This window comes from Channa argus, chromosome 24 (assembly GCF_033026475.1).
Source record: "Channa argus isolate prfri chromosome 24, Channa argus male v1.0, whole genome shotgun sequence".
Taxonomy (NCBI): domain Eukaryota; kingdom Metazoa; phylum Chordata; class Actinopteri; order Anabantiformes; family Channidae; genus Channa; species Channa argus.
This window is the reverse complement of record NC_090220.1, coordinates 3,150,786-3,177,336: the sequence shown is the minus strand read 5'-3', so window position 1 is coordinate 3,177,336 and position 26,551 is coordinate 3,150,786. Positions and strand designations below refer to the sequence as shown.

Genomic DNA, 26,551 nt, shown 5'->3' with positions numbered 1-26,551 from the left:
CTAGTTTTCTTCCTCGACTTTTTGTACAGTTTCTTGTGCAAACAAATTATTTCGAAATACATATTAGAGTGACCCCACATCTAGGTAAAAGGGTGTGTGAGAAAGGAACTCTGTTAGGATCTCTGTTGGCTGCTGTACATAGTTTGGATGTAACGAATATAAACTATCAATGGGGTCAATAGGGTCATCAGTGTCACTGGGATTAAGTGCTTGTGAGTCTCCACTAGTGTTGGGATTAAATGCTTAGTATATGGTTTATCTCCATTATTTCCAGATTGCAAACATCCTGGACAGCCACGCTGCTACGCTTAACAAGAAGTCGGAGAGAGAGGTCTTCTTTATGAACACGCAAAGCATTGTTCAGCTGGTGCAGAAGTGAGTGTATTCTTTATCTCAATATGAATGTTTCATACATTGTTTGCTCAGTTTCCAAATAAATCCTGTGACCCAGAGTGACCCAAGAGGTCTCTTGTGTACATTTAGCTTTATATGATTTATAGTGGTGGTTTTCCTTGTTACTCGTTCCCCGGACGGGATCTACTCTTCGTCCATATATATGAATTAGTGCAATGCTGCATTTTTTTTGCTTCCCACAGGTATCGCAGTGGCATTCGAGGTCACATGAAAGCGGTGGTGATGGACTTGCTCAGACAGTACCTGAAAGTAGAGATCCAGTTTCAGAACGGTGAGGAACAGCATGTAACTGATTGCAGCGGTCATGCAGTAATTTTGAAATATTGCAGTTACTCATTCTCTCCATTAAGTGGAGCCTTTTAACAATAAACTCGCATCATCTCAAGTTTTCCTGACAGAAATTACCAAAGCTCTTATTTTTTTGACTTAACAGGACACTATGAGAAGTGTGTGTTTGCTCTGCGAGAGGAAAACAAAGGGGATTTGACCAATGTGCTGAACTATATCTTCTCCCATGCCCAAGTCACCAAGAAGAACCTGCTTGTTACAATGCTGATTGTAAGTGTCCTGACATACAGAGTAATTTCTTTCTCCATTCGTATGAGATATTGAGTCCTCGATCAGAAGAGAGTCACACTGCATTAAACCATTGCTTGTGTTAGATTTAAAAAAAAAAAAAATCTATAATTATTTATTACACTCTTGTAATGCAATAACTTTGCTTGTTGAGCAAAACTGCCTTAATGAGTAAAGTAAATGAAATGCAATGTAATGTATTGCAGACTAATGTATAATAGAATAAAAATGTAAGTTGCTTTTTGAGCGAGATATGTGTTTATATGTTTTATTCTTAGGAATCTCATTTAAAAAGTGGAATACCAAATCAGTAACGTTTTAATTACTTGTATCCAGGACCAGCTGTGTGGCCGTGATCCCACGCTGACAGATGAACTGATGGCCATCTTGACTGAACTCACCCAGCTCAGCAAGACAACCAATGCCAAAGTGGCGCTGCGAGCTCGGCAGGTAAGGTGCTTTCTGCCAGTTGTGGTTGACATATTTATTTGCTGATATGCTTAAACCTAAACTATACGCTGATGCAGTTCTCTCAAGCCTAATGCATCTTAAGGTCTGAGTATGCAAAGGTGCATTAGACTGAAGTTATTTAACATCTACACTTCTATTTATCACTAGTGATTTTTTTCTCAGTGAGCCGTGGTGAGAATTCACCACCAGATGTCACTGTTGACTCACTAACATGCATAGAGTACATGATGGCAATAATGTGTCCTGAATGAGAGAAAAATAAATAAATGAGAATAAAAAGATGTGCAACTTATCTAAAAGATTTCACTGCTGGAACTGAACACATGTAGAGATCAAATCTTTCATTTAAAGTAAATGTTTAAGTGAAGCAGTGCTTAAAATAACTTCCACATTTATTCTCGGTACCCAGGTGTTGATAGCTTCCCACCTTCCTTCCTATGAGCTCAGACACAACCAGGTGGAATCCATCTTCCTGTCTGCCATTGATATGTATGGACACCAATTCTGTATTGAGAACCTACAGGTAGGCTATAAAAGACATGGCATGAAGTTAAACTTGTTATAATGCTCTAAGAACTAAAATAAAAAAGGTTTTAAATAATCTTAAATCTTAATAACAGAAGGAATTTTCTTTTATTTTCTAGAAACTGATCCTCTCAGAGACATCAATCTTTGATGTTCTGCCCAACTTCTTTTATCACAGCAATCAGGTAGTCAGGATGGCTGCACTTGAGGTAAGAGGACGCGTGACCTCAAAACAGAAATCAGTTTGCCTTCAAAAACACAATGCGGGGACTTGTTCCCATATCTAACTAATACTACTTTATGGCTGCAGGTATATGTTCGCAGAGCATATATTGCCTATGAGCTCAACAGCGTTCAGCATCGACAGCTGAGGGACAACACATGTGTAGTAGAGTTCCAGTTCATGCTCCCTACTTCGCATCCCAACAGGTATCACACATGCAAAATCTTCGCAGTTGTCATCTGCTGTACATTCAGGATGTATTTGCCCTCAGCTTTATGTTACTTGAATTGGTATGTTAGCGTCACCTGACACTATCTACCCTTGTTCCTGCTAATTATCTTCTGCCTCAGAATTATCAACCTCATGTGGTGCCTCTGAGTGTTCTCGTGTTTGCCTTTTTCCTATAGACACGGTTGCATCGTTTAGCTGTTGGTAGCATAGGTGGAGATCACTCCATTCCCTAGAAGTCCCTTAGTTCACAATCTTCTTGACATCCTCTTCCTTATTCTCATCTGTGTTCATTATTCATTGTTGTTGTCCAGGTAAATACTTCTCATTTGTAAAAGAAAATTATTTTCTTGGTTTGTCAGAAGTGAGCGCCATTAGCAACGAAGCTTCTAGCTACACGAGTGTTGTGTCAGGTTCTCCTCTGAATCTCTGAGTGAAATGAGACAAACTTGGGATTATGTTGTAAGAGACAGTATTACGGCATTTCTGTTGCGCTTATGCCCCGCATCCCACCTGTGTGATTGTGTCAAGGTTTGTTCGTGTGTGTGTGTGTGTGTGTGTGTATGTGTGTGTATGTATCTGAGTATTTGCTTGTTGACACTTGTAGCACTGCTACGGTTTTTTTCTTTGTAGGCCTTCTTTGAAAGCCATCGCACCCTCATTTTATTGCATGCATGTGATTCAATGTGTCTGAATTAACTTTCTTGTATGGCTCGTAAATGTTAACTACAGACAGCATGAGAGTGTGAAATGATCCCCTGCCTTTGTACCGATTATACATCTGGACAAAGGGGCTTTTAGGATCTCATGATGCATGTTATAAAGGGAGCAGTCAGGAATTTAAATGTGTGTTTATAGCTAAAAGATTATTCTATCTTATATTTCTACATAAATTGCATCAATCTATGTCTAGGAATATAAGAATCTACGTATAGGAATATAAGAACTTTCTGGTAAAGGGTGCACACATTGTTACACCTTGACTGTCTTCCTTTCCCGATGCCTGCAACTAACCACTTAGTAATCAATGTTGTTTGATTGCAGAGGGAACATCCCCACACTAAACAGGTATTGTAAACATTCTTTTTATTGCACAAATTACTAGTATCTGTAGACTAGCTAGTTGCATGATCACAGCAGTAATTCATAATAAAAAAAAAATTAATCTGGTTATTAAGTCCACAAATTGACAAGGCTTTGATATTTCTCAACATTAAACTGATTTAGCAGCAGAAATGTGACTTCAGCATGTCTCTTGGCTTTCAACCTCTGTGTCTTGAGCCTGTATGCGTGTTTGTGAGAAAGTTACATTCCATATAATATTGCGTGAATATGCTTCAGTATTGGGGAGATGTAGAATAATGTAATGTTGTGTAAGCTGATTAAAAATACATGTTCGGAAAATGTTATAAACCAGTGCAAATATCCTGAAATGAAAGCTGTGATGATTCTATTAGGAAAATGCCTGCTTCAGTCCTGGAGAATATTAAAATCTACAGAGACTAGATTACAGGGAACTAAAACCAAGGGTCTCAGAGCACAAGATAGTAAAGATGGTAAAAGATGATAATACAAATTTTGGAATCTGTAAAGGTTTGATATACAACACCACTTGAGGGCTTTCATTGGGACCCCAATCTCTGGACTCTGGACATCCAATCGATGAACTAACACCCAGCAATATGGGACCCTTGTATATATGTAAAGGATATTTTTGGTGGATTCATGTCGTTTACACAATAACAATCACACAAATCCTTTGAAGAATTATCATACAGTATTAAATCCTAGCATATCAAACTGCCTAAAAGCTTAGGAATCAAAGCTGTTTTCAGGTTCTTAAAGGTGGATGGGGGACATCGCTGCATTATCATGTTAGCGTTATATTAGATTCTCATTACAAATTGTTCTCTGCTGACACCGCAGGATGTCATTCTCATCGAACCTTAACCACTACGGCATGGTGCACGTGGCCAGCGTGAGTGATGTTCTGCTTGACACATCATTTACACCACCCTGTCAGCGCATGGGAGCCATGGTCTCTTTCCGCTCATTTCAGGAGTTCACCAGGTTTGTGCTTGTATAAAATATGTCTTGGGTATATTTTGTTGGCAGGTGACGACAATATCGAAGTCTGATTAATGTATGCATGTATGATTTTCGTCCTTCACAGGAATATTACTGATGTGTTGAGCTGCTTCTCAGACTCTCCTCCCCCAAGTCCAACCTTCCCAGAGGGAGGTAATCCTGTCCTGTATGGTGAAGAGGACAACAAGGTGACGAGAACAGACTTTTGATAGTCACGTTGCTGGCCACTGACCTATGCAACTGTGTACCTTACAATGAAATATGTATTTGCTTTGGACTCCAGAGTATCCAGGATGAGCCTATCCATATTTTGAATGTGGCTATAAAGACAGACAGTGACATTGATGACGATGGCCTGGCAGCCATGTTTCGGGAGTTCACTCAGTCAAAGGTGGGAGCCGTCTACAACAAGGCCCTTGTTTCTCTTGATTTTAGCACATGGACACAGGGATGATGATGAAGGATAATCTCGTCCTCACATCTTTCTTATTCCCATTCCAGAAATCTTTGCTGTTTGAGCATGGCATCCGAAGGCTGACTTTCCTCGTGGCACAGAAGGTGAGCGCGCTAATGAGTGTTTTAACTACTTTAAATCAGCTGCCTGTCTTCACATTCCTCTGCTGCGCTTGTCACCATTTCTAAATGGCATGTGTCACAATTTCACAAATTAATCGCCCTGCATCTTTCTGTCAGTAATTACTAATACCTGATTAGTTTGTTAATATGGAATGATATCACTGCATTAATTGTAAAAACTGAAATCAAGGAATTTGAAATGTAGTTTTTTTTTCCCCATTTGTCTCTTTGTCTCTTTCTGCATGCCTTGCTTTTGCTGCATTTATGATGACAGGATTTCAGGAAGCAAATCAACTGTGAGGTGGACCAAAGGTTTCATGTAAGTAGAGGAAGACTAACGGAATAAAAACGGGTTGCTCTTTGACTTATTGGATGAATATTAAAAAAAAAAGGGTACACATTAGATATGTCGACAGCTGCAAAGTTTAAATCTACCATTCATAGAAATTACACGATTTGATTATTAGTTAACATTCACTCCCTGCATCGGTTTTGTCACCTTGAAATGTAAAGTGTAAGTGCAGTATTCAGCAAAGAGTGCAAAGAAGGAAATTAATCTCCAATCATGACAGTTTTGTAACATCCCCTGCTGATTAGGCTTTAGCTTTCACTAGTAGGTTCGACTATTAACTACTATACACAGAACACGCACTTAAATTCACATGACCTTAATAAAAACATTTTGGATTAGGATTAGGTTTTGAGAAACAGTTCGACCGTTTGGCTTTGCTATCATTTTGACAATAGGCTTTGATTTTTCTTTTGATGGCACTATAGCCTCTAATGAGAGCTAATCATGCTAACTTGTGTCACCATCATTATGTGGCTCTTGTTACATAGAGGGGTTTTTGTAGTAGTCTGGACCAGTCTCGAAGCTCACCCTAAAATGTATTTTTCTCAGTTGACTATACTGTGAAGAGGGAAAATTATGTCTAATCACGGTGTCAAATCATGGCTGTGTAGGTTTCCGGTGTGCGTACTGTTGCAGTTCTCTCGTTATCATGTAGGCTGGGAGTTGATGAGAGCATCTCCAATCGGCCTGGCATTGTTTTGGCAAGTGGGACACTTCATCTGATAATGTCAAATGGGGCTAGCAGGCATTATTCAGAGGATCAAATCTCTGAAAAAAGGAAATGTTTTATTCATTAGCATGCAATATATATATATGCTGTTCATAGCCTGTTACCATTATTATGTGAGCTTACTGCCTGAGTGAATACTCAGTGATCCCAGCCGTAAAGGCGAAAAGGGCCCAATGTATTAAGAGCAAGGTCCTCATCACTCCTCAATATTCCATATTTACTTGTGTAACTATTTAAACAAAGCCCAAAATGGCTTTTTGTCACTCACTGTGATTAGGTTTATCTTTGGTTCATGTCCAACTATTTTGGTGATGTTAACACTGACTTGCTGTGATTACAAAGTTATTTATAGGAAGATTTATTTATGTTGTTTCTGTTTTTTTTTTATATATCTCACTTTTCTCCACACAGAGAGAATTCCCCAAATTTTTCACATTCCGTGCCAGAGACAAGGTGGGTATCATATTACAAAAACTACGTTTCAAACAATCAGTTTTTGTGACAATGTACAACTGATGGAATGATTTTGGCTGTTTGCTTGGCGTCCATTCAAAATCATGTTATGATTAGAGGAAACTTTTCACCCTTTGGCAGTGCTGAATTTCACTATGTCACTATCAGCGATGTCTCTTCCTCTCTGTTACCCCTGATAGTTTCACTACAATGACACCACCAAAACTCATTAAAGTAATGAACTCTTTAATTATGTCTCCCATTTAAGAGAAATGACACCCATTAGCAGCTTTCTGAGATTGAGATTGCCCATGATTTCATTTACTTTATACCGTGTGTGGCTCACAGGCATCGTCCGACTCTTATATCAGCTGAGTGCTCCTGAAATTGCCAATTTGAACTACTTGCGTTAATGGAAAAGATGATGGCAGAGAAGCCTAATTTGAGGAAGGGGGAAAAAAAAAAAAGTTATTCAGGAAAGTCTGAAGAGCCCAATGTAAAGTATTGTTGTGTTGCTGTTTGTGAATGTGTCCTGCTTGTGTCCTTATAGTTCGAGGAGGACAGGATTTATCGTCATTTGGAGCCGGCACTGGCTTTCCAGTTGGAGCTAAACCGCATGCGCAATTTTGCTTTGACTGCCATCCCATGTGCAAACCACAAGATGCACCTGTACCTTGGTGCCGCCCGTGTGGAAGTGGGCACAGAGGTGACAGACTACCGTTTCTTTGTGAGAGCCATTATACGCCACTCTGATCTGGTCACAAAGGTAAGACAACAAAGCAACAAGCAGTTGTTTTGTATTTTAGAACCAACACAAATATTCGTCTCTTCTTCTTTATGCTGATCATTAATCATACTTGGCCTCTTGATTCATTCTCTAGGAGGCCTCTTTTGAGTACCTTCACAATGAGGCTGAGCGTCTGCTGCTGGAAGCCATGGATGAGCTAGAGGTTGCTTTCAACAACACAACTGTGCGAACTGACTGTAACCATATTTTCCTCAACTTTGTCCCCACAGTCATCATGGACCCATCAAAGGTTTGTGAAACAATCACACACATCTTTTAATGACCATAGCTGAAATCAGTATTATTAACTTTGTCTTTCTTCTTTTTTGTTTCCCTAAAACTTAAGATCGAGGAGTCTGTGCGTTCCATGGTCATGCGTTATGGCAGCCGCCTGTGGAAGCTTCGCGTTCTGCAGGCTGAACTGAAAATTAACATCCGCCTGACACCAACAGGAAAGCAAATCCCCATCCGCCTCTTCCTCACAAATGAATCAGGCTATTACCTGGACATCAGCCTGTACAAGGAGGTTACTGATTCCCGAACGGGACAGGTGGGGCCCAAAGATCGACAGGTGCGGCACTTCTACATCTTCCATATCATCTGCTTATTGTCCAGTTACTGTTAAAGGGCTTCAGCACCATCTATCAACTTGCAGTTTACTAGCATCTCTTGTAAACTTAAAGCTAAGAAATTGCTATTTGTTACACAGTAGAATATCGATATTTTGACATTAAGATTTGTTGAGGTGGAGTAAAGATCCAGTATGGTGTCATGCCCTTTACCTGGTGGACAATTCTTTCAGTAATGTGTTTGTCACAGCTGACCAGGTAAGATTCACTTCATCCATCTGGCCATTCATTCACTGACGCATCATCGCTTTTATTTATTTTTTTGCTGGGGGCTCACTTTATTATTATTTTTGTGGAATAAAAGTTTGAGGCATGTTTAAAAATTGGCTGCATATTAAATATTGAGTAAGATAGCTAAAATTAAGTTGAAGGACAGTGTTGATGAGGAGTTTTCATTTTTTTTAAAAATCTGCTCTAAAAAAATAATTGCTGCTCAGTGTACACAGAGCTGTTAGGATCTGCAAGATCATTTTCCTGGCTTTATGGTCTTGCGCTCATTTTTTGTGGTTCACTCCCATCCACACTGCATTGTAAGCAACTTGTTTAGCACCAAGCAACAGACAAAGCCAACACCTTTTTGTTTAAAATAGTTGAGCACCATCACCTAGAGAGCAAGATGACACATTTACCATGTCAAATTTGTAAGGTCCCTCGGCACACAAGTCTCAGCTTGTGACATGTTCTGTCTTGATGGTCTTGATAATGGATGATGTTTCCGCCTTTTGTCAGCATGTCCTGTAACACTTGAATTATGCTTCCGATGTATTGTTTGATGATTATTGTATTGGTTGAAGATTTATTCTGTTGCCTTAATTGGGAGGCGATTGAAAGAAATCATTATATCTTTAATGTGACCCTCTTTCTGTATGCTTCTTTGTTCAGATCATGTTCCAAGCATATGGGGACAAGCAGGGCCCTCTGCATGGCATGCTGATCAACACCCCTTATGTCACAAAGGACCTGCTGCAGTCTAAGCGCTTCCAGGCACAGTCTCTGGGAACCACCTATGTCTATGACTTTCCAGAAATGTTCAGACAGGTACAGTTAAAGAAAGGAGAAAAAAAACAACAACTTCTTGACCACTGTCTATGTAGCAGTAATGAGTAATAAATAATTTTAATATGAATGTGTTGTTTTCCAGGCTCTCAAAAAGCTGTGGCACTCAATCCAGGCCTATGCCCACTTACCCAAATGCCCGCTTCCTTCTGAGCTGCTTACTTTCACCGAGCTGGTTCTTGACGCTCAAGGTCAGCTGGTGCAGATGAACAGACTGCCAGGTGGTAACGAGGTCAGTTTTTCCTAATTTCATACATGAATACATGTCAATACGTTACATTTTGGACATTACAGTTTAAATTGCTAAAAATAACACCCATTTACATAGCCCTTTTTAATAGACCCACCCCCCTTGGAAAATGTGCAATTTCGCCTTTACTCTGTAGGTGGCTCTGTGTTTCTGTGTCATGAGAAATTTTTAAATACTTTATTGTTGTATGCCAAAGCCTAGTGCATCATTGAGTGCACTGTTAAATAATGGCTATATAAAGTAGCTGTATGTATATCATTTATAAAATGCTGCACTCTAAATCAGCCTTTGGGCCTGACAAATCAAACCTCTCACATGTCATCTTACCCAGCTACACAATTCGAACATTTACAGTTTATTTATGGTCCATGCTTCTTTTCTTTCTTCCCAGATTGGTATGGTTGCATGGAGAATGACCCTGCGGACTCCAGAATATCCTGCAGGACGTGAGATCATTGTCATAAGCAATGACATTACTCACAAGATAGGCTCATTTGGGCCCCAGGAGGACATGCTGTTCCTGCGTGCCTCAGAGATGGCAAGAGAAAGCAGCATACCTCGAATTTACATTGCAGCCAACAGTGGTGCCCGCATTGGGCTGGCAGAGGAAATCAGACACATGTTTCATGTTGCTTGGCAAGATCCAGCTGACCCCTACAAGGTCAGCCAGCACTCTCTGCCTTCCCTGTCTTGCTTTTAAGTTATGTTACCTGAAAAACTCAACTCTCCTCAGAAAGTTGTGTAAATTCCTTATTTTTCTATTAACCCCCAATATGTGTTTTCTTTAAAATTTACATTTTGGAAATATACACACTGTATGTATTTCCCCCCTGCCTTTCAATAAGTGTATTGACTTGTTATCTTTTTGCATATTTCTCTTGCAGGGCTTCAGGTATATGTACCTCACACCTCAGGATTACAAGAAGGTTTCAGCTCTGAACTCTGTGCACTGTGAACATGTGGAAGATGAGGGAGAATCCAGGTGCATCTTTTTATACTACTTATTAATGCACTTATCTTAGTACGTGCTGAGACAAATGTGCAAGTTAATATAGTATTAGTGAAGTGTGCACAAGTTTGTGGTTCAAAGCCCAGGACATTGCATCTGAAGGGACGATGGAGTGGAAAGGCAATTGGAGGGTCACATGTGGCTTTAACTGAATTTATGTGTTGTCATACAGGTACAAGATCACTGACATCATTGGAAAGGATGATGGGCTGGGTGTGGAGAATCTGAAAGGCTCTGGGATGATCGCTGGAGAGTCCTCTCTGGCTTATGAGGAGATCATCACCATGAACCTAGTAAAGCTGTGCACAACCCGCAAGTTTAAAACAATAGTGCTTGCATGTGGTTTCTTAACATAAATTGAAATTATTCTCTCATCCAATAGGTCACATGTCGAGCCATAGGAATTGGGGCCTATCTGGTGAGACTTGGACAGAGAACTATTCAGGTGGACAACTCTCACATCATCCTTACTGGAGCTGGAGCCCTAAACAAGGTGAAATTGTTTACAATAAAAATGTATATTTAAAGGGTAAAACTGATGCAGCGCTCCCATTTTAACACCAAGTAATTACCAGTTGAATTGTCCCTAAATTTATACAATTGATGCATCTGCATTTTAATGATGAATTCAATATTAATATTCATTATTATTTATACAACATTTCAGCCTAGATAAAAAAAGAAGAGGACACACTCCCATTCTGTTGCTGCCTGTGTGTGTGTTAGCGTCTAAAACCGTTTAAATCCCATACTGTATAGCCTGTTCTATTCTGTTTTTGTCCTTTCGGCTTATCCTGTGAGTTCAGGGTCTCCACAACGGATCATTGTCCGCATGTTGATTTGGCCCAGTTGGGCACATGGGGTTGGACCGGCACTGCAGAGCTGGGAAGGGAAATGGGGTGTTAGGGGTTTTGTGTCTTTGCCCAGAAATACTTCGACATATAGCTGGGACCGGGGATCGAACCACTGACCCTGTGTCCCAGCCTATTCTATTTACAGTAAATAACCAAATTGCGGATTCAGAAATGACCGTTGTGTGTTTAAATAGGAAAATAAGAAATTGGAAAAATATTGTGTGCTTCGTGCTTATTACTACACTGCGATCAGGCCTCCTCCTCACGCCTCCCCCTGTTCTACTTGGATTCCCTTTTCGATCCCAGCCACAGGCTCGCCTGCCACTCAAAGTGGAATAATCGAAAGTGAACCATGAAGTTGTATTTGCATAGAAATGGAGTGACAAGCCTGAGGCTGTAGTGCAGGACACCCGTATCATTTGTTTTTAATCAAAATGAGAAGTTTTGCGGAGGCAGATTGTTTTCTTCATGCAATTTATGGTGGCGAGCGGATGCACGTGTGTGCATGTATGCCTGCATGCTTCACTAGCTACTCTCATCTTGCTTTCAATTCTCTGCCCTTGTCAGTGCATTAAGATGACTCCATTTAAAATTAGATGACAGATTGCAACATGTCAAATCATGTAAATGGCCCAATGATGGCATACCTATTTTCTGCAAGCTCAATTGTTTTTAGATGGGCCTATTGTTTAGCTAGTTGGAATAGACTCGTTGGAGTAGTAGGCGTGTCCACATTGGGTAGATCTATTGCAACATACTGCATCTTTTGTTTATAATTTGTCTGGATATTACTTAACTAGTGAGTTGGGCAGTATGTTTTTTTTTTGTTTTTTTTTCCTGCCCAATTATCATGTGGTTTCCTGGATATTAACTGAAATCTAATAGAGAGCAGGAGGCTTCCACCCACAGATCATCATGTCATTATCTTCTGGAAGGCTCTCATTATTTCATGGGGACTGGTTTGTAACTACGAGAGCAAATACCCCAGTGAGCTGTTACATCCAGTTGGCGCCTTGTTTTCTTCCTCGAAGTCATCTCCCTCTATTCCTGCTCCTATGTGCCCTCCTCTTCTTCCTGCTGTGGAATCTTAATGAAGCCAGTGATGGCCAGAGGCACAGGGGTTTTGTGTATGTCAAGGTGACTGCAATGTTTCTTGGAGCCGCGGGCTTTTCTGACAGTTTTAGGAGAGTGCCCTAGATTTGTAGCCAGATACATAATCATTAATGGTAATAAAGAAAGTAAATGATGGCTGAAGAGGTGAGAGCTGAGAGTACAGATTGAACTCCTCTCTGATTTTTATGGAACCATGTCAGTGCCCTGCCACCTGTTCTAGGCTGCTTGTGAAAATAGGGTGGGCTGGGAGAGAGATTATATGGCTTCAGGTTGGCACCAGGGCAGTTTCAAGGGCAAATGTACTTTGGTGGCTTCCACCTCACGCAGATACAACAGCCTCTTTCTCAACTGCTAGTCACAACTGATCCAACTGTGGAGGACTTAGACTATGCGCAATAAAATGGGATGTGAGCGAGTTTAATGAATTCCACGAGTGTTGGATGAGAAAGGGCAGGTGTTAATTCACTTGTCTGTTAGCTTCTGCCACTCATCCTGGGGGATTTTCTAACACCCACCTGTGACTGCTTTGATAGAGAGATTTCTGGCTGCTGATCATTTGTATTGACAAGGCAGTGGGACAGTGTAATGTGCCTGCTGTTACTTGGCTGCCTGCGTGTTTGCGTGTGATCTCATTGATCCGCAGCTCCCCCGACCAAAACCTGGTAGCAGCACCTCCTGTTGTCAGCCAGTGTTGCACAGTGTGAACAGTGGATTCATTCTGTTGCTTCCACTAGAGGACAGAGGGAGGAGGCTTTTAAAGGGTAAATGACCACAAAAATTACATTGGACAGAAAACTGCTGCTGCAGTATTCAAACATGTTTCAACAGCAGAGGGGCACTTTAGTGCTGGATGTGATTTAGTGTATTTAAAACATGAAAGCCTTAAGCCAGAGGTCTTACCAGAACTATAGATGCATGTCAAAGAGATTTAAAAATTCATGCATTTATCTTTTTCCAACAGGTTCTGGGCAGAGAAGTGTACACATCAAACAACCAGCTTGGTGGAATTCAAATCATGCACAATAATGGCGTAACTCACTGTACAGTAAGTGATGATTTTGAGGGAGTCTTCACTCTTCTCCAGTGGCTGTCCTACATGCCCAAGGTAATATAGCTGTTCAAAATAGATGCTACATATTGCATTTATCTGAATGTTCAGAGCTTTTTCCAAATATGTTACATCTTCTTTCTTCAGTGTAAATTTAGTCCAGTGCCCATCCTCATGGCCAAGGATCCCATAGATCGACCAGTAGAGTTTGTTCCAACCAAGGCTCCTTATGACCCACGCTGGATGTTAGCAGGGCGTCCCAGCCAAAGTGAGTGGCCATCTCTGTGTTTTGGGTTAAAAAATTGTCTTTGTCTCGTTAAACATTAAATGTTAAATGCCAAAGAAAGGTCTGATTAATTAATCACCAAAAGTCTGTCTCAGCATCCAAAATGAACAATTGGTCACAGTGTGTTATTTGAAGTAAATATAAAGATTCGTCATCTATGACTAATATCCCTTTGGGTTAAAGGAGCAAATAATTCATTACTTGAGGAAAGTTATTAACTATGTAAGAGAGAAACAGCGAAGCATGGCGTCACACTGCTAAACACGAGACCAATATAGTACCAAAGTGGATCCAATGTGTTTTACATCGCAGGTCAGGACTGAGCAGGTTCCACGTCAGTGTAATTATAGCCCAGGACAGAAAAGAGATTGGGGGACAGTGTTAGAATCCAGTCAACTTCTCTGGTAGTGATGAGTGACAAGGCTTGATTGAATGGTAACCTCTGAGGCTGGGTATCCTCCTCACAGTGTCCAGGCTGAAAAAAAAAGAGCTGAGCAAGCCTCTATATACAGTCATACATCCTCATGCTGCCAAGGTTCCAGATTCTTGGCAAAAGAGGTACATAACCTCATACTCCATCAGAAAGAATGTCTGATTTGTTTATAGTTTTTTTTTTTTTTTTAATATAGAAAGACAGTTTTGTCTGAAAATAGATTCAGTTCCAATTCCAAATGGCAATATTCAACTCTACTCATTTGTTTTTACTTTCTGCACTCTCTGTGACTCTATCTCCTCTCTGTATAAGCTCCAAAGGGTTCCTGGCAGAGTGGTTTCTTTGACCACGGTTCCTTCATGGAGATCATGCAACCATGGGCTCAGAGTGTGGTGGTAGGCAGAGCCAGGCAAGTCCTAACAAAACACTAAACCAAGATGCTGCTGCTAAAAATGTTTATGCCATGGACGATTATCCTGGCATTATAAAACTTTTATTAAAAAAAAAAGAAGTATATTTGTAGATGTCGATGCTGAAAGATGCTTTCTCCACAGACTGGGTGGGATACCTACTGGAGTGGTTGCTGTGGAAACTAGATCAGTGGAGCTGTCCATCCCAGCCGATCCAGCCAACTTGGACTCAGAGGCGAAGGTAAGGTTTCCCTCGATCCACATACTTAATTCTCAACTGTCACAGTATTTATACACTTACAGAATGTATATGATGCTGACTCTCTCATTTGTATACTTAGATCATCCAGCAGGCAGGACAGGTGTGGTTCCCAGATTCTGCTTTCAAAACAGCCCAGGCCATTAAAGACCTGAACCGGGAGGGTTTACCTCTCATGGTGTTTGCCAACTGGAGAGGCTTTTCCGGTGGAATGAAGGGTACTTTCCGTTTCATAGCAATGAACTGATCTGGATTTAACCCTTTTCGATACCTAAGTAATATTTTTGTTTTATTAGACATGTACGACCAGGTGTTGAAGTTCGGTGCTTACATTGTGGACGGGCTGAGGGAGTACAAGCAGCCAGTACTGGTTTATATTCCCCCACAGGCTGAGCTCAGGGGAGGCTCCTGGGTGGTTATAGATCCCACCATCAACCCTCGTCACATGGAGATGTACGCCGATAAGGACAGCCGGTGAGTTGGACAGAAAAAAGACATGTAGAAAATTATCATTATGAAATCCCCTCTGCTCACCTAAATTATTCTTGTCTCCAGAGGGGGAGTGCTGGAACCTGAAGGAACCGTAGAGATCAAGTTTAGGAGGAAGGACTTGGTGAAGACCATGAGAAGGGTTGATCCCGTTTACATGGGCTTGGCTGAAAGATTGGGTGAGTCGTTCAGTTCAGTTTTAACTAAAGGCTGTTCCTCTCAGCCTTGATCTCATTTCTGGCTTTCTCCCTGTCACCCTGTGGTAGTAGAGAGCAATATATCTGGTTGGAGCGTGTGTGCTTTCGCTGTTGTTCTTTATTTGGGTTGATTGCATCATATCTGCTGCACTCCCCCCGGGAGACATGTCGATCACAGCCTGCTCGGATCAATCACCAGCTCTCCTGTGCCTCCTGTCCAGCCTATTGATTCCTCCGGGGCTCGGAGGAACTGTGGTCCAATGCTGTGTGAGCTTGCTGCTTTGGGCAAACTAGTGGAATGGAGGGTCTGAGAGTTATACACTGGAACAGACTAAATCTGTCTTTGCTGACAGCAGCTTGAGGACTTGGGGAACAAAAATACTGTTAATTCACAGCCGCACGTAGAACTTGATTTGATGTTAGTGAGACTAACATCAAAGCCTCGGAACTATTTTATAAGGATTAAATTTTCAGCTTTCACACCTAAACTCTGTAATGCACTGTCCTGTAGCTCTTTTTTATTAATTAGCCATTTCTTTCCAATGTGCTCAGACCTATTTGTCAATTTTTGAAAAATCATTTATTGATGTTTGATGGTATTATTTAAAACCCCCAAAAGGTACCCCAGAGCTAAATCCTAATGATCGTAAGGAACTGGAGACTAAGCTGAAAGAGCGTGAAGAGTTTCTCCTGCCCATCTACCACCAGGTAGCTGTGCAGTTTGCAGACCTCCATGACACACCTGGTCGGATGCAAGAGAAGGGTGTCATCACAGTAAGAGCCTTCCACTTTTCTTTCCCTTTTTGTCTTTTATACTTACATTGCCATGTAGTGAATGTGGTTAAACCTAAAAAGCCCACAGGGATGTGTCAGTTTAGATTCTGCTGCACCTGCCCAGTGAGTGATTTTTTGGTCTCAGCATGCTCCTTATACAGTAATTATCTTCTGATGAACCTGGTCGATCACCTTAGAAACCACAGAGCAGCCTCAGGGATGCCTGATCTCATTTGGTGTCTTCCCAGGCCCATTTTTCATATACAAATGCTCACATTCACGTTGCTCACATGACCTTAAGGTTGTTTCGCAGATGGATGACTGTAAGGGTTTTTTATCACACACAGTAATGGAGGGAACGACTGATTAACTGTACTGGTTTGCCTGTTCGAGTCAACTACATTAGCCGAGAAAGTCATAATGGTAGTTCCTAAATTACATCCTCAAACCTTCAGTCTTCTGTGATGAGTGCTTGATTTACAGGATAACACATTTCAGGCTTTCGTGACATTTGATAATATGTCCGACTTGATAGTAGCTCTTAAGAGTAGCTTCTTATCTTTGTCTCTTTCAGGACATACTTGAATGGCAAACCTCCCGTCACTTCTTCTACTGGCGTCTGCGGCGTCTGCTGCTGGAAGACACAGTAAAGAGGAAGATCCAAGTGGCCAACAGTGAGCTGACAGACGGTCAGGTCCAAGCAATGCTGCGCCGCTGGTTTGTGGAGGCAGAGGGAGCTGTTAAGGTAAAACCATCCACATACCGAACATATAGGCTTTGTTCAATATAGTCATGATTCAGTGACTGAGTGGGGAAACTCAAACCATTTAAATTTAACTGGAGATATATATATACACACACACACACACACACACACACACACACACACACACACACACACACACACACACACACACACACACACACACACACACACACCACACACACACACTGGTCCTTCCCTTTCTCAGGCTCAAAGGTGCAGCCACAAGGGGACAGGAGCTGTCCCAGTGTTTGAATCTCCTAAGAAGTGGCCCTTCTTGTTAGCTAATATATTATCCCAATCAGCACTGTCTGTCTTAAGCCACAATTAATCACAGCCCTGGCACGTGCAGATAGGAGAGCAACACGCTGTTTCTTAATTAAAAGCAAACAGATTAAAAATGATTAATAAGGGCATTAAATGTTCTTGTGGACCTCAAGCAGGACTGTTCATAAAAAAGGCAAAAGCCATTAAACCCCTCCGCCCTCAAATCTTTGCTAAGCCCTCCAGCCTGGCTTTGTTTAGGATCAGAGATGCCAGCACTCATGAATACTAATTTTCCCATCAGGTCCAGTCAACAAAGCATCAAACCCTCATTTTTTTGCCTGTCCATTTTTGTTGTTGTTTTTGATATTAATTTATTTTAAAAAAAAGTAAATATTTTATCCATGTGTTTTTGAAGTTATACTTGTTTTCTGTGACTTTCGAAAATATGTTAACATATTTTTACACTTTAACTACTGTATAAGTGTCCTTTTAGGCTTCGTTATTTCGCAAATATACATAAAGCCTCATATGTCCTTTAACACCCCCCCCCCCCCCCCCCCCCCCCCCTGCATTTCACAGGCCTATCTGTGGGATAACAATGAAGAGGTGGTGGCATGGTTGGAGAGGCAAATAGCCGAAGAAGAGGGCGCAAGGTCTGTCATTGATGAAAACATCAAGTACATCCGCCGAGATCACATCCTCAAGCAGATTCGCAGGTAATAAGACTAGTCAATGCAGGTTCAATGTGAAGTGTTGTATGGTGCAGCTAATTTACATCTGCCTTTACCCAAGCTGTCTATACATGACCTTAATGTTATGTTTTGTTTTGCCCTTTTTACTTTTAGCCTCGTCCAGGCCAATCCAGAGGTTGCCATGGATTCTATTGTGCATATGACACAGCACATCTCACCAACACAGAGAGCCGAGGTGGTACGTATCCTGTCCACGATGGAGACATCAGCCTCCTCCTAGTGGGAGGCTGGCCTCACCTCCGTGCCTAGATGGATGCATTTAGGCCAGAATCACAGCCAAAGAAACCTGGCTCAGCTGGACTTACTGGGGTCTGCACTGCAAAACCGAGGTTAGAGGAGCCAACATGATGGCCCTTGGCAGCTGCCAGGTTACTGATGAGATGTTGGCAATGATTCTCACTGCGAAAGAATTTAGATGACTGACATCAGCCACAATATTTTGTACATTGTATTACAAGTACACTAGTGCTTAGATAAATCAATGTGTTTTGTACTTAAGTGCAATTGAAAAATGACTAAAGAACTATCTACTGATTAATATGTAATAACATGTTTGGAGTTTAATCAGTTGGCCCAAATGGATGTTGATGCGTCCATGATAATCAGTGACCTCCATTGTTTTGAACTGGAGTGTGCACCATAACAAATTTAGAATGTTGCTGTCGTATTAAAATGCACCTTGGTTTGTGACATACGCTTGTTAAGATTTGCACGTGTTTTGATGACCAGCTCGACAATGGCAACACATTGCTGGGGGCATTAAAAAAAAAAAAAAAATTGGGTTTTAAACTAAGTAAGGAGCACTTCGTTACTGAACAAAGACGGGGGACACTATAACAGATTTGGACAGGAGAGCCCAGCAGGGAGCAGGGAAAGGGTCCCTTTTAGACCCCGACTGTTTCTCAGTTACCCTGCAGTGAGCAATGGGCTGCTCGCCCTACAACAAAACCACAGCTGTCCCTTCTGTTCCGACTCCCACAGTACACACATGCTGCTTTACATGCACTTTACTTCTGACTGTTCCCCTCAGTTGCATGTAGAATGAAGCCTGCACATTTGTAACCATTGCATCTAGAATACGTACACACATTTAGATACACAGTAATACTCTAAATAGAGAGTTCATATGTACACGTTTAAATGACGGACAGTAATATTTAGGGCCTAATAACATGCTTATTTAGGGGAAAAAAGCCTTTTCTGCCTAGGGTTATTTTTTTGACAACTATTGTCCTAAAACCAATCATTAAAAGTTGATTAGTTTTTTTTTTTTAGGTGTGTGTGTGTGTGTGTGTGTGTGTGTGTGAGTGAGAGAGAGAGAGGGTTTTAAATTTTGTTTTTGTTAGTTTTTTAACTAAAGAGCTATTTTTCGAATTCGCAAAAAAAGTTAGGTGGCTAAATTAATAAATATTTGTGAAAGAACAATGTTCGCTGTATGTTACATGTCAGATATAACATCTAATTTTAGTGCGATCCACGTTAACTGTTCTATTTAATGTTTGTAACTTGTGTAAAATAACTGTTACTATACACTACTCTTAGAATTGTAAGAAATGGGGAGGATTTTATGCAGTACCATTCTTTTTTTCTTTTTTTTTTTTTGTCACTTGGTATTTGTCTCAACGGGTTTTCAAGCTTCAAATTTGATTTGAGATCAAACCTCAATACTCTGGATGCAGCTGCACAAAAACTTGAAGTTTAATCTTAATAGTTCATTCTGTTTTGCAGTTGGGTATGTTTAAAATTGTGTTGTTGGTTCACTTGAGCTGAAATCACTGATGTCTGAATATGTGTGTCAGCATGTGAAATTTGATTTAATTGAAGTGTGTGGGGGAATTGTTAACTTTCAAACTTGTAGCAATAGAGGACTCAAAGCTTTAGGAAATTTTAAGAAGTCACCAGAAGGTCTTAGAGAATTAATTCTTTTTACAACAAATCTTGCAGTTTGTGACAAAGCTTAGTGTCAAATAGGAAAAGACTACCAATCTAAGTTTTCCAACATTTCCATAATCAATTATTTGTCTAAAATGTTTAACTTTAAATCCTGCCAAAATTGAGTCCCAGCTTGTTTGGAGTCTTTGAAATATATTTCAAATTGAGGCTGTTTGTACTGATATTGGTGAATTGATCACAATGATGCGACTTTTCTTTCTCACTTTCCCCAGTGAGGCAAAATTGTTGTGTGTACTGTCCTGTTACTGACATCCATTTGCAGTGAACTATGCTTCCGCACATTGCCTTTTTAACGCTTGCCTGCAGTTGTGGTTAATTTTCTATTTTTTTTTTTTTTTTTTTTTTTAATATAAATCTTAAATCACTGTTTGAATTCCATTTTCTCCACTTCAGTTTGGTACCAGTGGACAGGTACATTATGGCAACTGTAACATAAAAGAATATATTTAAAGAAGAAACTACATAATTATCAGAAGCTGCACTATAATGTTAATTTCAGTCCTGTAAATCATTGTGTCATGTGCTCCGCTGAAAAAGCTATATCAGTGATGTAAAATGGCTTCATGCTCAGTGCTGCTCATGTGCCTGTGTTGACATGTAGTTCAGTTGCTTCATAAGTAACTGTTTATTCACTGTATAAGGATGGAGAATAATTTCCACCAATGAGCTCTAAATGTGTTTGAAAATTTAATAAAGCTTCCCCAACTTAGTTTGAAGTGTGTTTGTGCAAAATGTATATCTAACCCTTTTTTATTACTTTAAGCTGGTGTTTTCAACAGAACTCAAGTTAGAGAGAATTTGCAGTAATTTAATTTGTCAATAGTTTTTATATATATATATATATATATATATATATATATATATATATATATATATATATATATATATATATATATATATATATATATATATATATATATATATATATATATATATATATATATATATATATATATATATATATATATATATAGATTATCCTCAGAACAGATAATCACATCCCTGGAAGCCTCATTAATTTCAGTACACTGGAGAGACATTTTCTCATTGCTGCAAAAATGATAGTCTTCCTACTCCTCAATCCACAGATGAATAAAGTAGCATTTTATTCCTGGCTTTTAAACTTCAACAGTATTAAGGAGAATGAGGCAGATCAAAGAAATATTAAGGGATCTATCTTATCCTGTGCCATTCTTTCATATCATACCCTTGGCTCTGTCAACTCTATTTCCATCCTACCAACAAATATGTAAGACAAATTGAGTTGCATGCACCCAATACCCACCACAATTATGAGAGGCCCAATAAGAAAATGAGTCATTTGGTGGTATAATTGGAAGTGCGCCTTTCTTCGTCTTCCTGGTTTCCCAGAGGGTTTTGCTCATTTGTGGTGGCATGCTAGGCTGGCTAATTCTTATTTTAATCACTGACAAACTGTAGAATCGGGTTCCTCTTCAATCACTTGAGTGTAAAGAAAAGAACTAGTTGGTGTAACTTGGAGGAAACATAATGCGTCTTTAACTTACCGTGTGGGTTGACTTACAATTAAACGCATCTTTTGGGTGACCGAAATAACTAGTTCTAATTTTACAGTAAAAGAAAGCTGACGTCAAGCTTAGAATGTCGATTTTTATTTTTATTTATTTTTTTTTCAATTCTGCAAAGCCCTGGTAGGTGCCGGTTTCAGGCAGAAGTGTGACAAAAGGGAACAGAAATATTAATGGAAAAAAAGAAAGAAAATCAGTGTCTGAGATGAGATTGAAATGGAGGCATTACGTTTGCGCAGAGGGGAGGCTCAATCATGCATCTGAGGCAACCATAATTCCATATTCACGCTTCTCGGTGACTTGACAGCACTTAAGAGACAATGCCTGTGACCCAGTTGCAGGATTCCAATTAGCACGGTGTATGCAACAGTTGAGATGAAAAGAGAACAGGGTCTTTACAGTGCCCCGGGGCTGTCTGATTACTGCCTGAAAACAAGAGTCTTTTGCCCATGACAAAGAGAAGACCGACACAGAGGGAGTGCAAGGCCCCAGCTGCTCCCCGTCTCTCCAGGCTGAGGATTCTGAAGAGCTCATCTCATTTCCGCCTGTGCACGTTCCTTTTCACATTTCCACCATATTGGAAAGTGTACAGTAAGCACAGTTGAAATAGGACGGTTTTCAGTTGTGTCTTGTGAAGTGAAAAATTGTTGTCTATAGATTTTTTTTCCCAGTCTAGGACAGGAACAGATGACCTGTGGGTCATAGGACTGCTCCTTATACATCAATGCACCTTCAATGTTTAATAAGGAAAACAAACAAACAAACAAACAAAAAAAAACATGGTATTATACCTAAGTTGTACTATACTTCTAAGTGTATTTTCCATAATTGTAATGAACCTTGTACAGAGGGAGTGTTTCATTTAAATGTTTGACTGTATTAAATACTTTAATTCAATATTTAAGTATCACTCACATTAAAGGTTAACTATTATTTACATAATATTAGTGAGCTCATTTTAATAATATTCTTCAAAAGGTTCTACATTATACATAGTCATAGTTTAAATATTAGTTTTAGTAATAATATGATGTTACATATAGATTCACAACTTTTGTAAAAGCTGTCAGTTGTTAAACCAACAATAAATAAAAAAAGCCTTTTGGTGGCGCTGTCTGTATCACATACAATAAAAATGGTAATTTTTTTTATGTATGTATGTATGTATTTATCCTTATATTTAAGTAAGCATTTCTACATTCCTTTGATTGAAATCTCAACTTACAACTTACAACAATAATTTGAGACCTCAAACAGAGCTTGGAAGAATTACTAACCATTTCTGCTACTATAATTTATACCAGCAGTAAATAACACTTCCAACTAAAAGTGTGTAAATTAAAATTTCCAAAGCCTATGTGTCATCATCTGGACTAAAGTGTATAGAAGTTGTTTCTTTTTCCATTAAATGTAGTGTACAGGATATAGTTTTATGATACAGCATTGGTCCCATATGAGTTTCAGGGGAACCTCTAAAATACTGTTGCCGCACAGTTGGCCAAAACATTTCAGACTTCAACTGTTTGATACACCTAAATTATAAAGGGCATAGTAAGTTTCTGTCAAGCAAATTTCATTAATATATCAAAATTTTGAGTTAATGATGTGTTCGTTCTTTAATGTGAGTGGGGCCAACCTGCAGAGTTATCGTCAGGCAGTGAATCTCTCCAGGGGCACAACGACAGCCTGTCAGCCAGCTGTATGAGAAGCTTAAGCCCCAATCCGTGTTTGAAATGTGCCACAAGGGTCAAAGATTACAACACTCTGTGATTATGACCACATAATGCATGCATTCTTATTCTGCAAGAGCTTGGCAAACACTGGCCGAGGACTGACTGATCTCCAGGACGACAGAGACGAGTGATGTTTCACAAGGAGACAAACCTGCTGCCGGCAGAAGAGAAAGAAAGCATCAGGATACAACAAAGGTCTGAAGCTATGAGCCCATCAACAATGCAATTTAATTTAAGTCAGCATGACTGGCAGGTGAACACAATGCAGTCCCTGAAACAGGCGTGGAACAAATTACTTTTCTAGCTACCACATCAGGACCACGTCATTTAATGAGAGCAAACTTTTCTCCATAGCAAAGGTGAATGTCCCTTGTGAATCAGTCTCTGTCTCACCATCTCTTTCAATCTTTTCTTGAACATGTAAATGACTTGTTTCAGACACTTGAATTTCTGTCTGTCTGTCTGCATTATTTGCATTAACATGTGTTTTGCCTCCACTAAAGCCTTGAATTGTAAGTACTTGCCTCAGCTCAGCAGGTCAAACTACGTTTAGTTCACCAATTGTTGTGGATTTAAGAGGATGTCCAGTTTATGACCTCTGCTGCAATCTGTGGTACATCTTCAAGAGGAAGTTAATATGAGGCTGCAGCTGACACAATAACAAACCTGCTGTTCGTTCCTAAACTTGCTTCTTAGGCACTTGACTATAGATCTGTTGCTAATATTAACATAGACAATGTGAATCGCAGCCGATATGAACAAATACCATAAGTGCAGCAGTGCATTGCAGACCAGGTAAATCTGCTCCCTGTGCCATGCAGCAGCCCCCCCCCCCCCTCCATAAACACACGCTTCCAACATTAACATTCATGGAGCCACTGAAGTGTGGCAAGCCATGTACATCAAGCCAACGGTGATGCGGGGGGAGGGGGAAGAGGCAGGATGGAAGAATTGAAGGGGCGGGACACAGTGGAGAAATAGCGCAGTATGGTATTGTGGGGAAGGTCAGCAACCAAGGTGTCACATATATGTGGTCATAGATCACAGTTATTACTGCAGGAAATAATGTGAAAATCATACGTGACGGTCCACATTACATCCTGGAGGACAGAGAAGTCACTACACCTGTTTGGTTCAGCACTTGGGTCCACACTGAATAATTGGACGGAGTAACATAGGTCCAGCTTCTTGATATTTTGATTTTGATAGATATTCATTCCCCAGAAGACGGGGGGCCTAGTGTCTCAGTGGTAGACCATTGTGTTGGGATACAGAATCCCACCCCACCAGGTGTGGCCCTGCCCAGCCACCAAGGGCCACCCTGGTGCCGGTCCCGATCCAGAGGGTAAAAAAAAAGAATGAAATCAGAGAGTTGCGGCAGGAAGGGCATCCGCCTTCAAAACTCATGCTGAATCAATGTGGGGCACACGTTCCAACGTGGTGACCCCTGAAGGGACAAGCTGAAAGCTGTTGATCCTATTCAGTCCCCAGAAGCTGAATCCTGCTGACTTGTCCGTTCATGAGGTTTGCATTATTGGTTTAAATATATCTTGACAAAACCGGACAATGGCCATGAAATTTTATACAGACATCCATGGTCTCCAGCAGATACAACAAGCCACATCCTAATGAAATACATGCAGTGTGAAGGCAATGAAGACCTTAGACTGTGACTCAAGCTTCCCCCTTGGATAAATGCTCAATGTTTCTCTTCCAGAAACAGATGTTGTTCAGTGTGTTTGCATGCACTTAAGTAACCTGTTTACTAAGAGAAATCAGTCAGGTGTGGTGACTTTTGTTGAAAACAACATACAGAGCATACAAACATATTAAGGGACTGGTGTGCATGCTGTAAAGTTTCATGACCTCCCCATGCAGCATCCCAGTATAAATTAGCAAGAGAAGACACAACCTGATTGCCTGTAGGTGTGATGACCCTGCTGTTCACCCTATGGCAGCTGGGACAGGCTCCAGTCCAGTCCCTGTGACCCTAAACATCATAAGTAGTTGCAGATAATTGTTGGACACAACATACACTAAAGAACAATTCCACCAAATAGCCTCAGTGTGAGTTGTGGAATGCACCAAGCTGCCGACTGAAAGGCTCCAGGTGAACGCAGACATCAGTCCAGCGTTGGCCTGTTTTGAGAGGTGTGCCACATTGAAATGCATGCATTAGAGGCATATCGGTGGAGCGTGGAAGTCAACTCCCCATGGAACTGTTGGTTTACTGCTCCTCATAGGTCCTCTAGGATGGTTGGATCTGTGGCAGTGTCCTCTGCCTCTGAAGGACAGAGCCAATCAAGCAGACAAATCACTGCGTTTGACTACATACTGTATAGGTTAGTGTAACAGATGCTTATACAGTTCTGAACAAGATGTTCCACTGCTTTATCTTCATAAAGCGTTGGAAAGAAAAGGAGAAGACTATTGCGTAAGATACAATAAATGACACTTTCAGGGCGGTGGAAAAAAATAGTTTGCTGTACTCTGGTTCATTGTTGTAGTCTCTTGATATCTTTGGTATAATGCAGTCATTTCAGTTACCTCAGCCTGTGCTGTAAACCATTTTCTATCAGCTTGCTTTTGCTCATCAGTCCTCTCCCTTTCAGACAAGTAAAGGGAAGGGAAGCAATGGACTTTGAAGAAAGACTTGAGCAAATGAACCCACCACCATCAACACCTCAAGTCCGCCTGCCCACCCCACTGACCACACGTATGTACACATACATTTTGAAAAGCAGAGCTTTTTTCACACTGGAACATTGCGCGCACGATTGTAAATCATAGAACCTTCAGCCTTTTACGTGTCACATCTTTGTCTCAGTGTTGCAGCCACACTAACTACATACAAAGTGATCTAAAAGAACTCAGTGCTGAAACCTAGTCAGACATAAAACTCAAAATATGTTGGATTCAAACGATTTTTGTCTGTTTCATACTCTTTAAAAATATGCAGTGATTAAAATCTCACAGAGAGCATCTGCTTTTGTTTTTGTGAGTAAACGACTTTTCAGTATCCATAACTACTAAATACTGAAATCTCCTCAGTTCTTGTCCCAACAGATTAAACACTGCAGGAGAAGAAAGTAGGAGGGGAACTCTTATGATTCTGTCCTCTTCAGCTTTAATCAAAAGTACACTGATGTGCTGAAGCCGCCCCCCCCCCCAAACTCCTTCCATAATAATGGGCCGCTAAAAATTCAGGAGGCAGGCTCCACACAAATCACTCGCCAGATTTGAGTCCAATGCAATAAATATGTAAATGAGGAGAAGCCAATGTCTCGTAGCTTGGAGATCAGCACA

At 40.5% G+C, this 26,551-nt stretch overlaps 1 protein-coding gene across 10 annotated transcripts in view; it reads left to right on the top strand.

Annotated features, from left to right (window-relative positions):
• acaca (acetyl-CoA carboxylase alpha) overlaps positions 1 to 20,681 on the top strand; it is a 29,392-nt gene extending 8,711 nt beyond the window's left edge. For 2 of the 10 annotated variants that reach the window (XM_067494205.1, XM_067494208.1), the window contains 34 exons: positions 275 to 375; positions 597 to 685; positions 848 to 972; positions 1,327 to 1,440; positions 1,871 to 1,984; positions 2,106 to 2,195; positions 2,297 to 2,415; positions 3,482 to 3,505; positions 4,364 to 4,507; positions 4,611 to 4,713; positions 4,809 to 4,916; positions 5,027 to 5,083; positions 5,376 to 5,420; positions 6,595 to 6,636; positions 7,187 to 7,402; positions 7,518 to 7,673; positions 7,770 to 7,973; positions 8,935 to 9,090; positions 9,194 to 9,340; positions 9,750 to 10,019; positions 10,243 to 10,340; positions 10,540 to 10,660; positions 10,750 to 10,860; positions 13,296 to 13,439; positions 13,530 to 13,650; positions 14,414 to 14,510; positions 14,656 to 14,752; positions 14,853 to 14,988; positions 15,067 to 15,244; positions 15,326 to 15,438; positions 16,076 to 16,230; positions 16,805 to 16,975; positions 17,840 to 17,976; positions 18,106 to 20,681. In XM_067494205.1, the coding sequence (XP_067350306.1) occupies positions 275 to 375; positions 597 to 685; positions 848 to 972; positions 1,327 to 1,440; positions 1,871 to 1,984; positions 2,106 to 2,195; positions 2,297 to 2,415; positions 3,482 to 3,505; positions 4,364 to 4,507; positions 4,611 to 4,713; positions 4,809 to 4,916; positions 5,027 to 5,083; positions 5,376 to 5,420; positions 6,595 to 6,636; positions 7,187 to 7,402; positions 7,518 to 7,673; positions 7,770 to 7,973; positions 8,935 to 9,090; positions 9,194 to 9,340; positions 9,750 to 10,019; positions 10,243 to 10,340; positions 10,540 to 10,660; positions 10,750 to 10,860; positions 13,296 to 13,439; positions 13,530 to 13,650; positions 14,414 to 14,510; positions 14,656 to 14,752; positions 14,853 to 14,988; positions 15,067 to 15,244; positions 15,326 to 15,438; positions 16,076 to 16,230; positions 16,805 to 16,975; positions 17,840 to 17,976; positions 18,106 to 18,232 (4,230 nt within the window). In that variant the 3' untranslated portion in view covers positions 18,233 to 20,681. Of the gene's footprint in view, positions 1 to 274; positions 376 to 596; positions 686 to 847; positions 973 to 1,326; positions 1,441 to 1,870; positions 1,985 to 2,105; positions 2,196 to 2,296; positions 2,416 to 3,481; positions 3,506 to 4,363; positions 4,508 to 4,610; positions 4,714 to 4,808; positions 4,917 to 5,026; positions 5,084 to 5,375; positions 5,421 to 6,064; positions 6,567 to 6,594; positions 6,637 to 7,186; positions 7,403 to 7,517; positions 7,674 to 7,769; positions 7,995 to 8,934; positions 9,091 to 9,193; positions 9,341 to 9,749; positions 10,020 to 10,242; positions 10,341 to 10,539; positions 10,661 to 10,749; positions 10,861 to 13,295; positions 13,440 to 13,529; positions 13,651 to 14,413; positions 14,511 to 14,655; positions 14,753 to 14,852; positions 14,989 to 15,066; positions 15,245 to 15,325; positions 15,439 to 16,075; positions 16,231 to 16,804; positions 16,976 to 17,839; positions 17,977 to 18,105 lie in introns of those variants that run through there. The other 8 variants (XM_067494204.1, XM_067494206.1, XM_067494211.1 and 5 more) reach the window with 6 other exon arrangements.
• Positions 20,682 to 26,551: the final 5,870 nt, after the last annotated feature.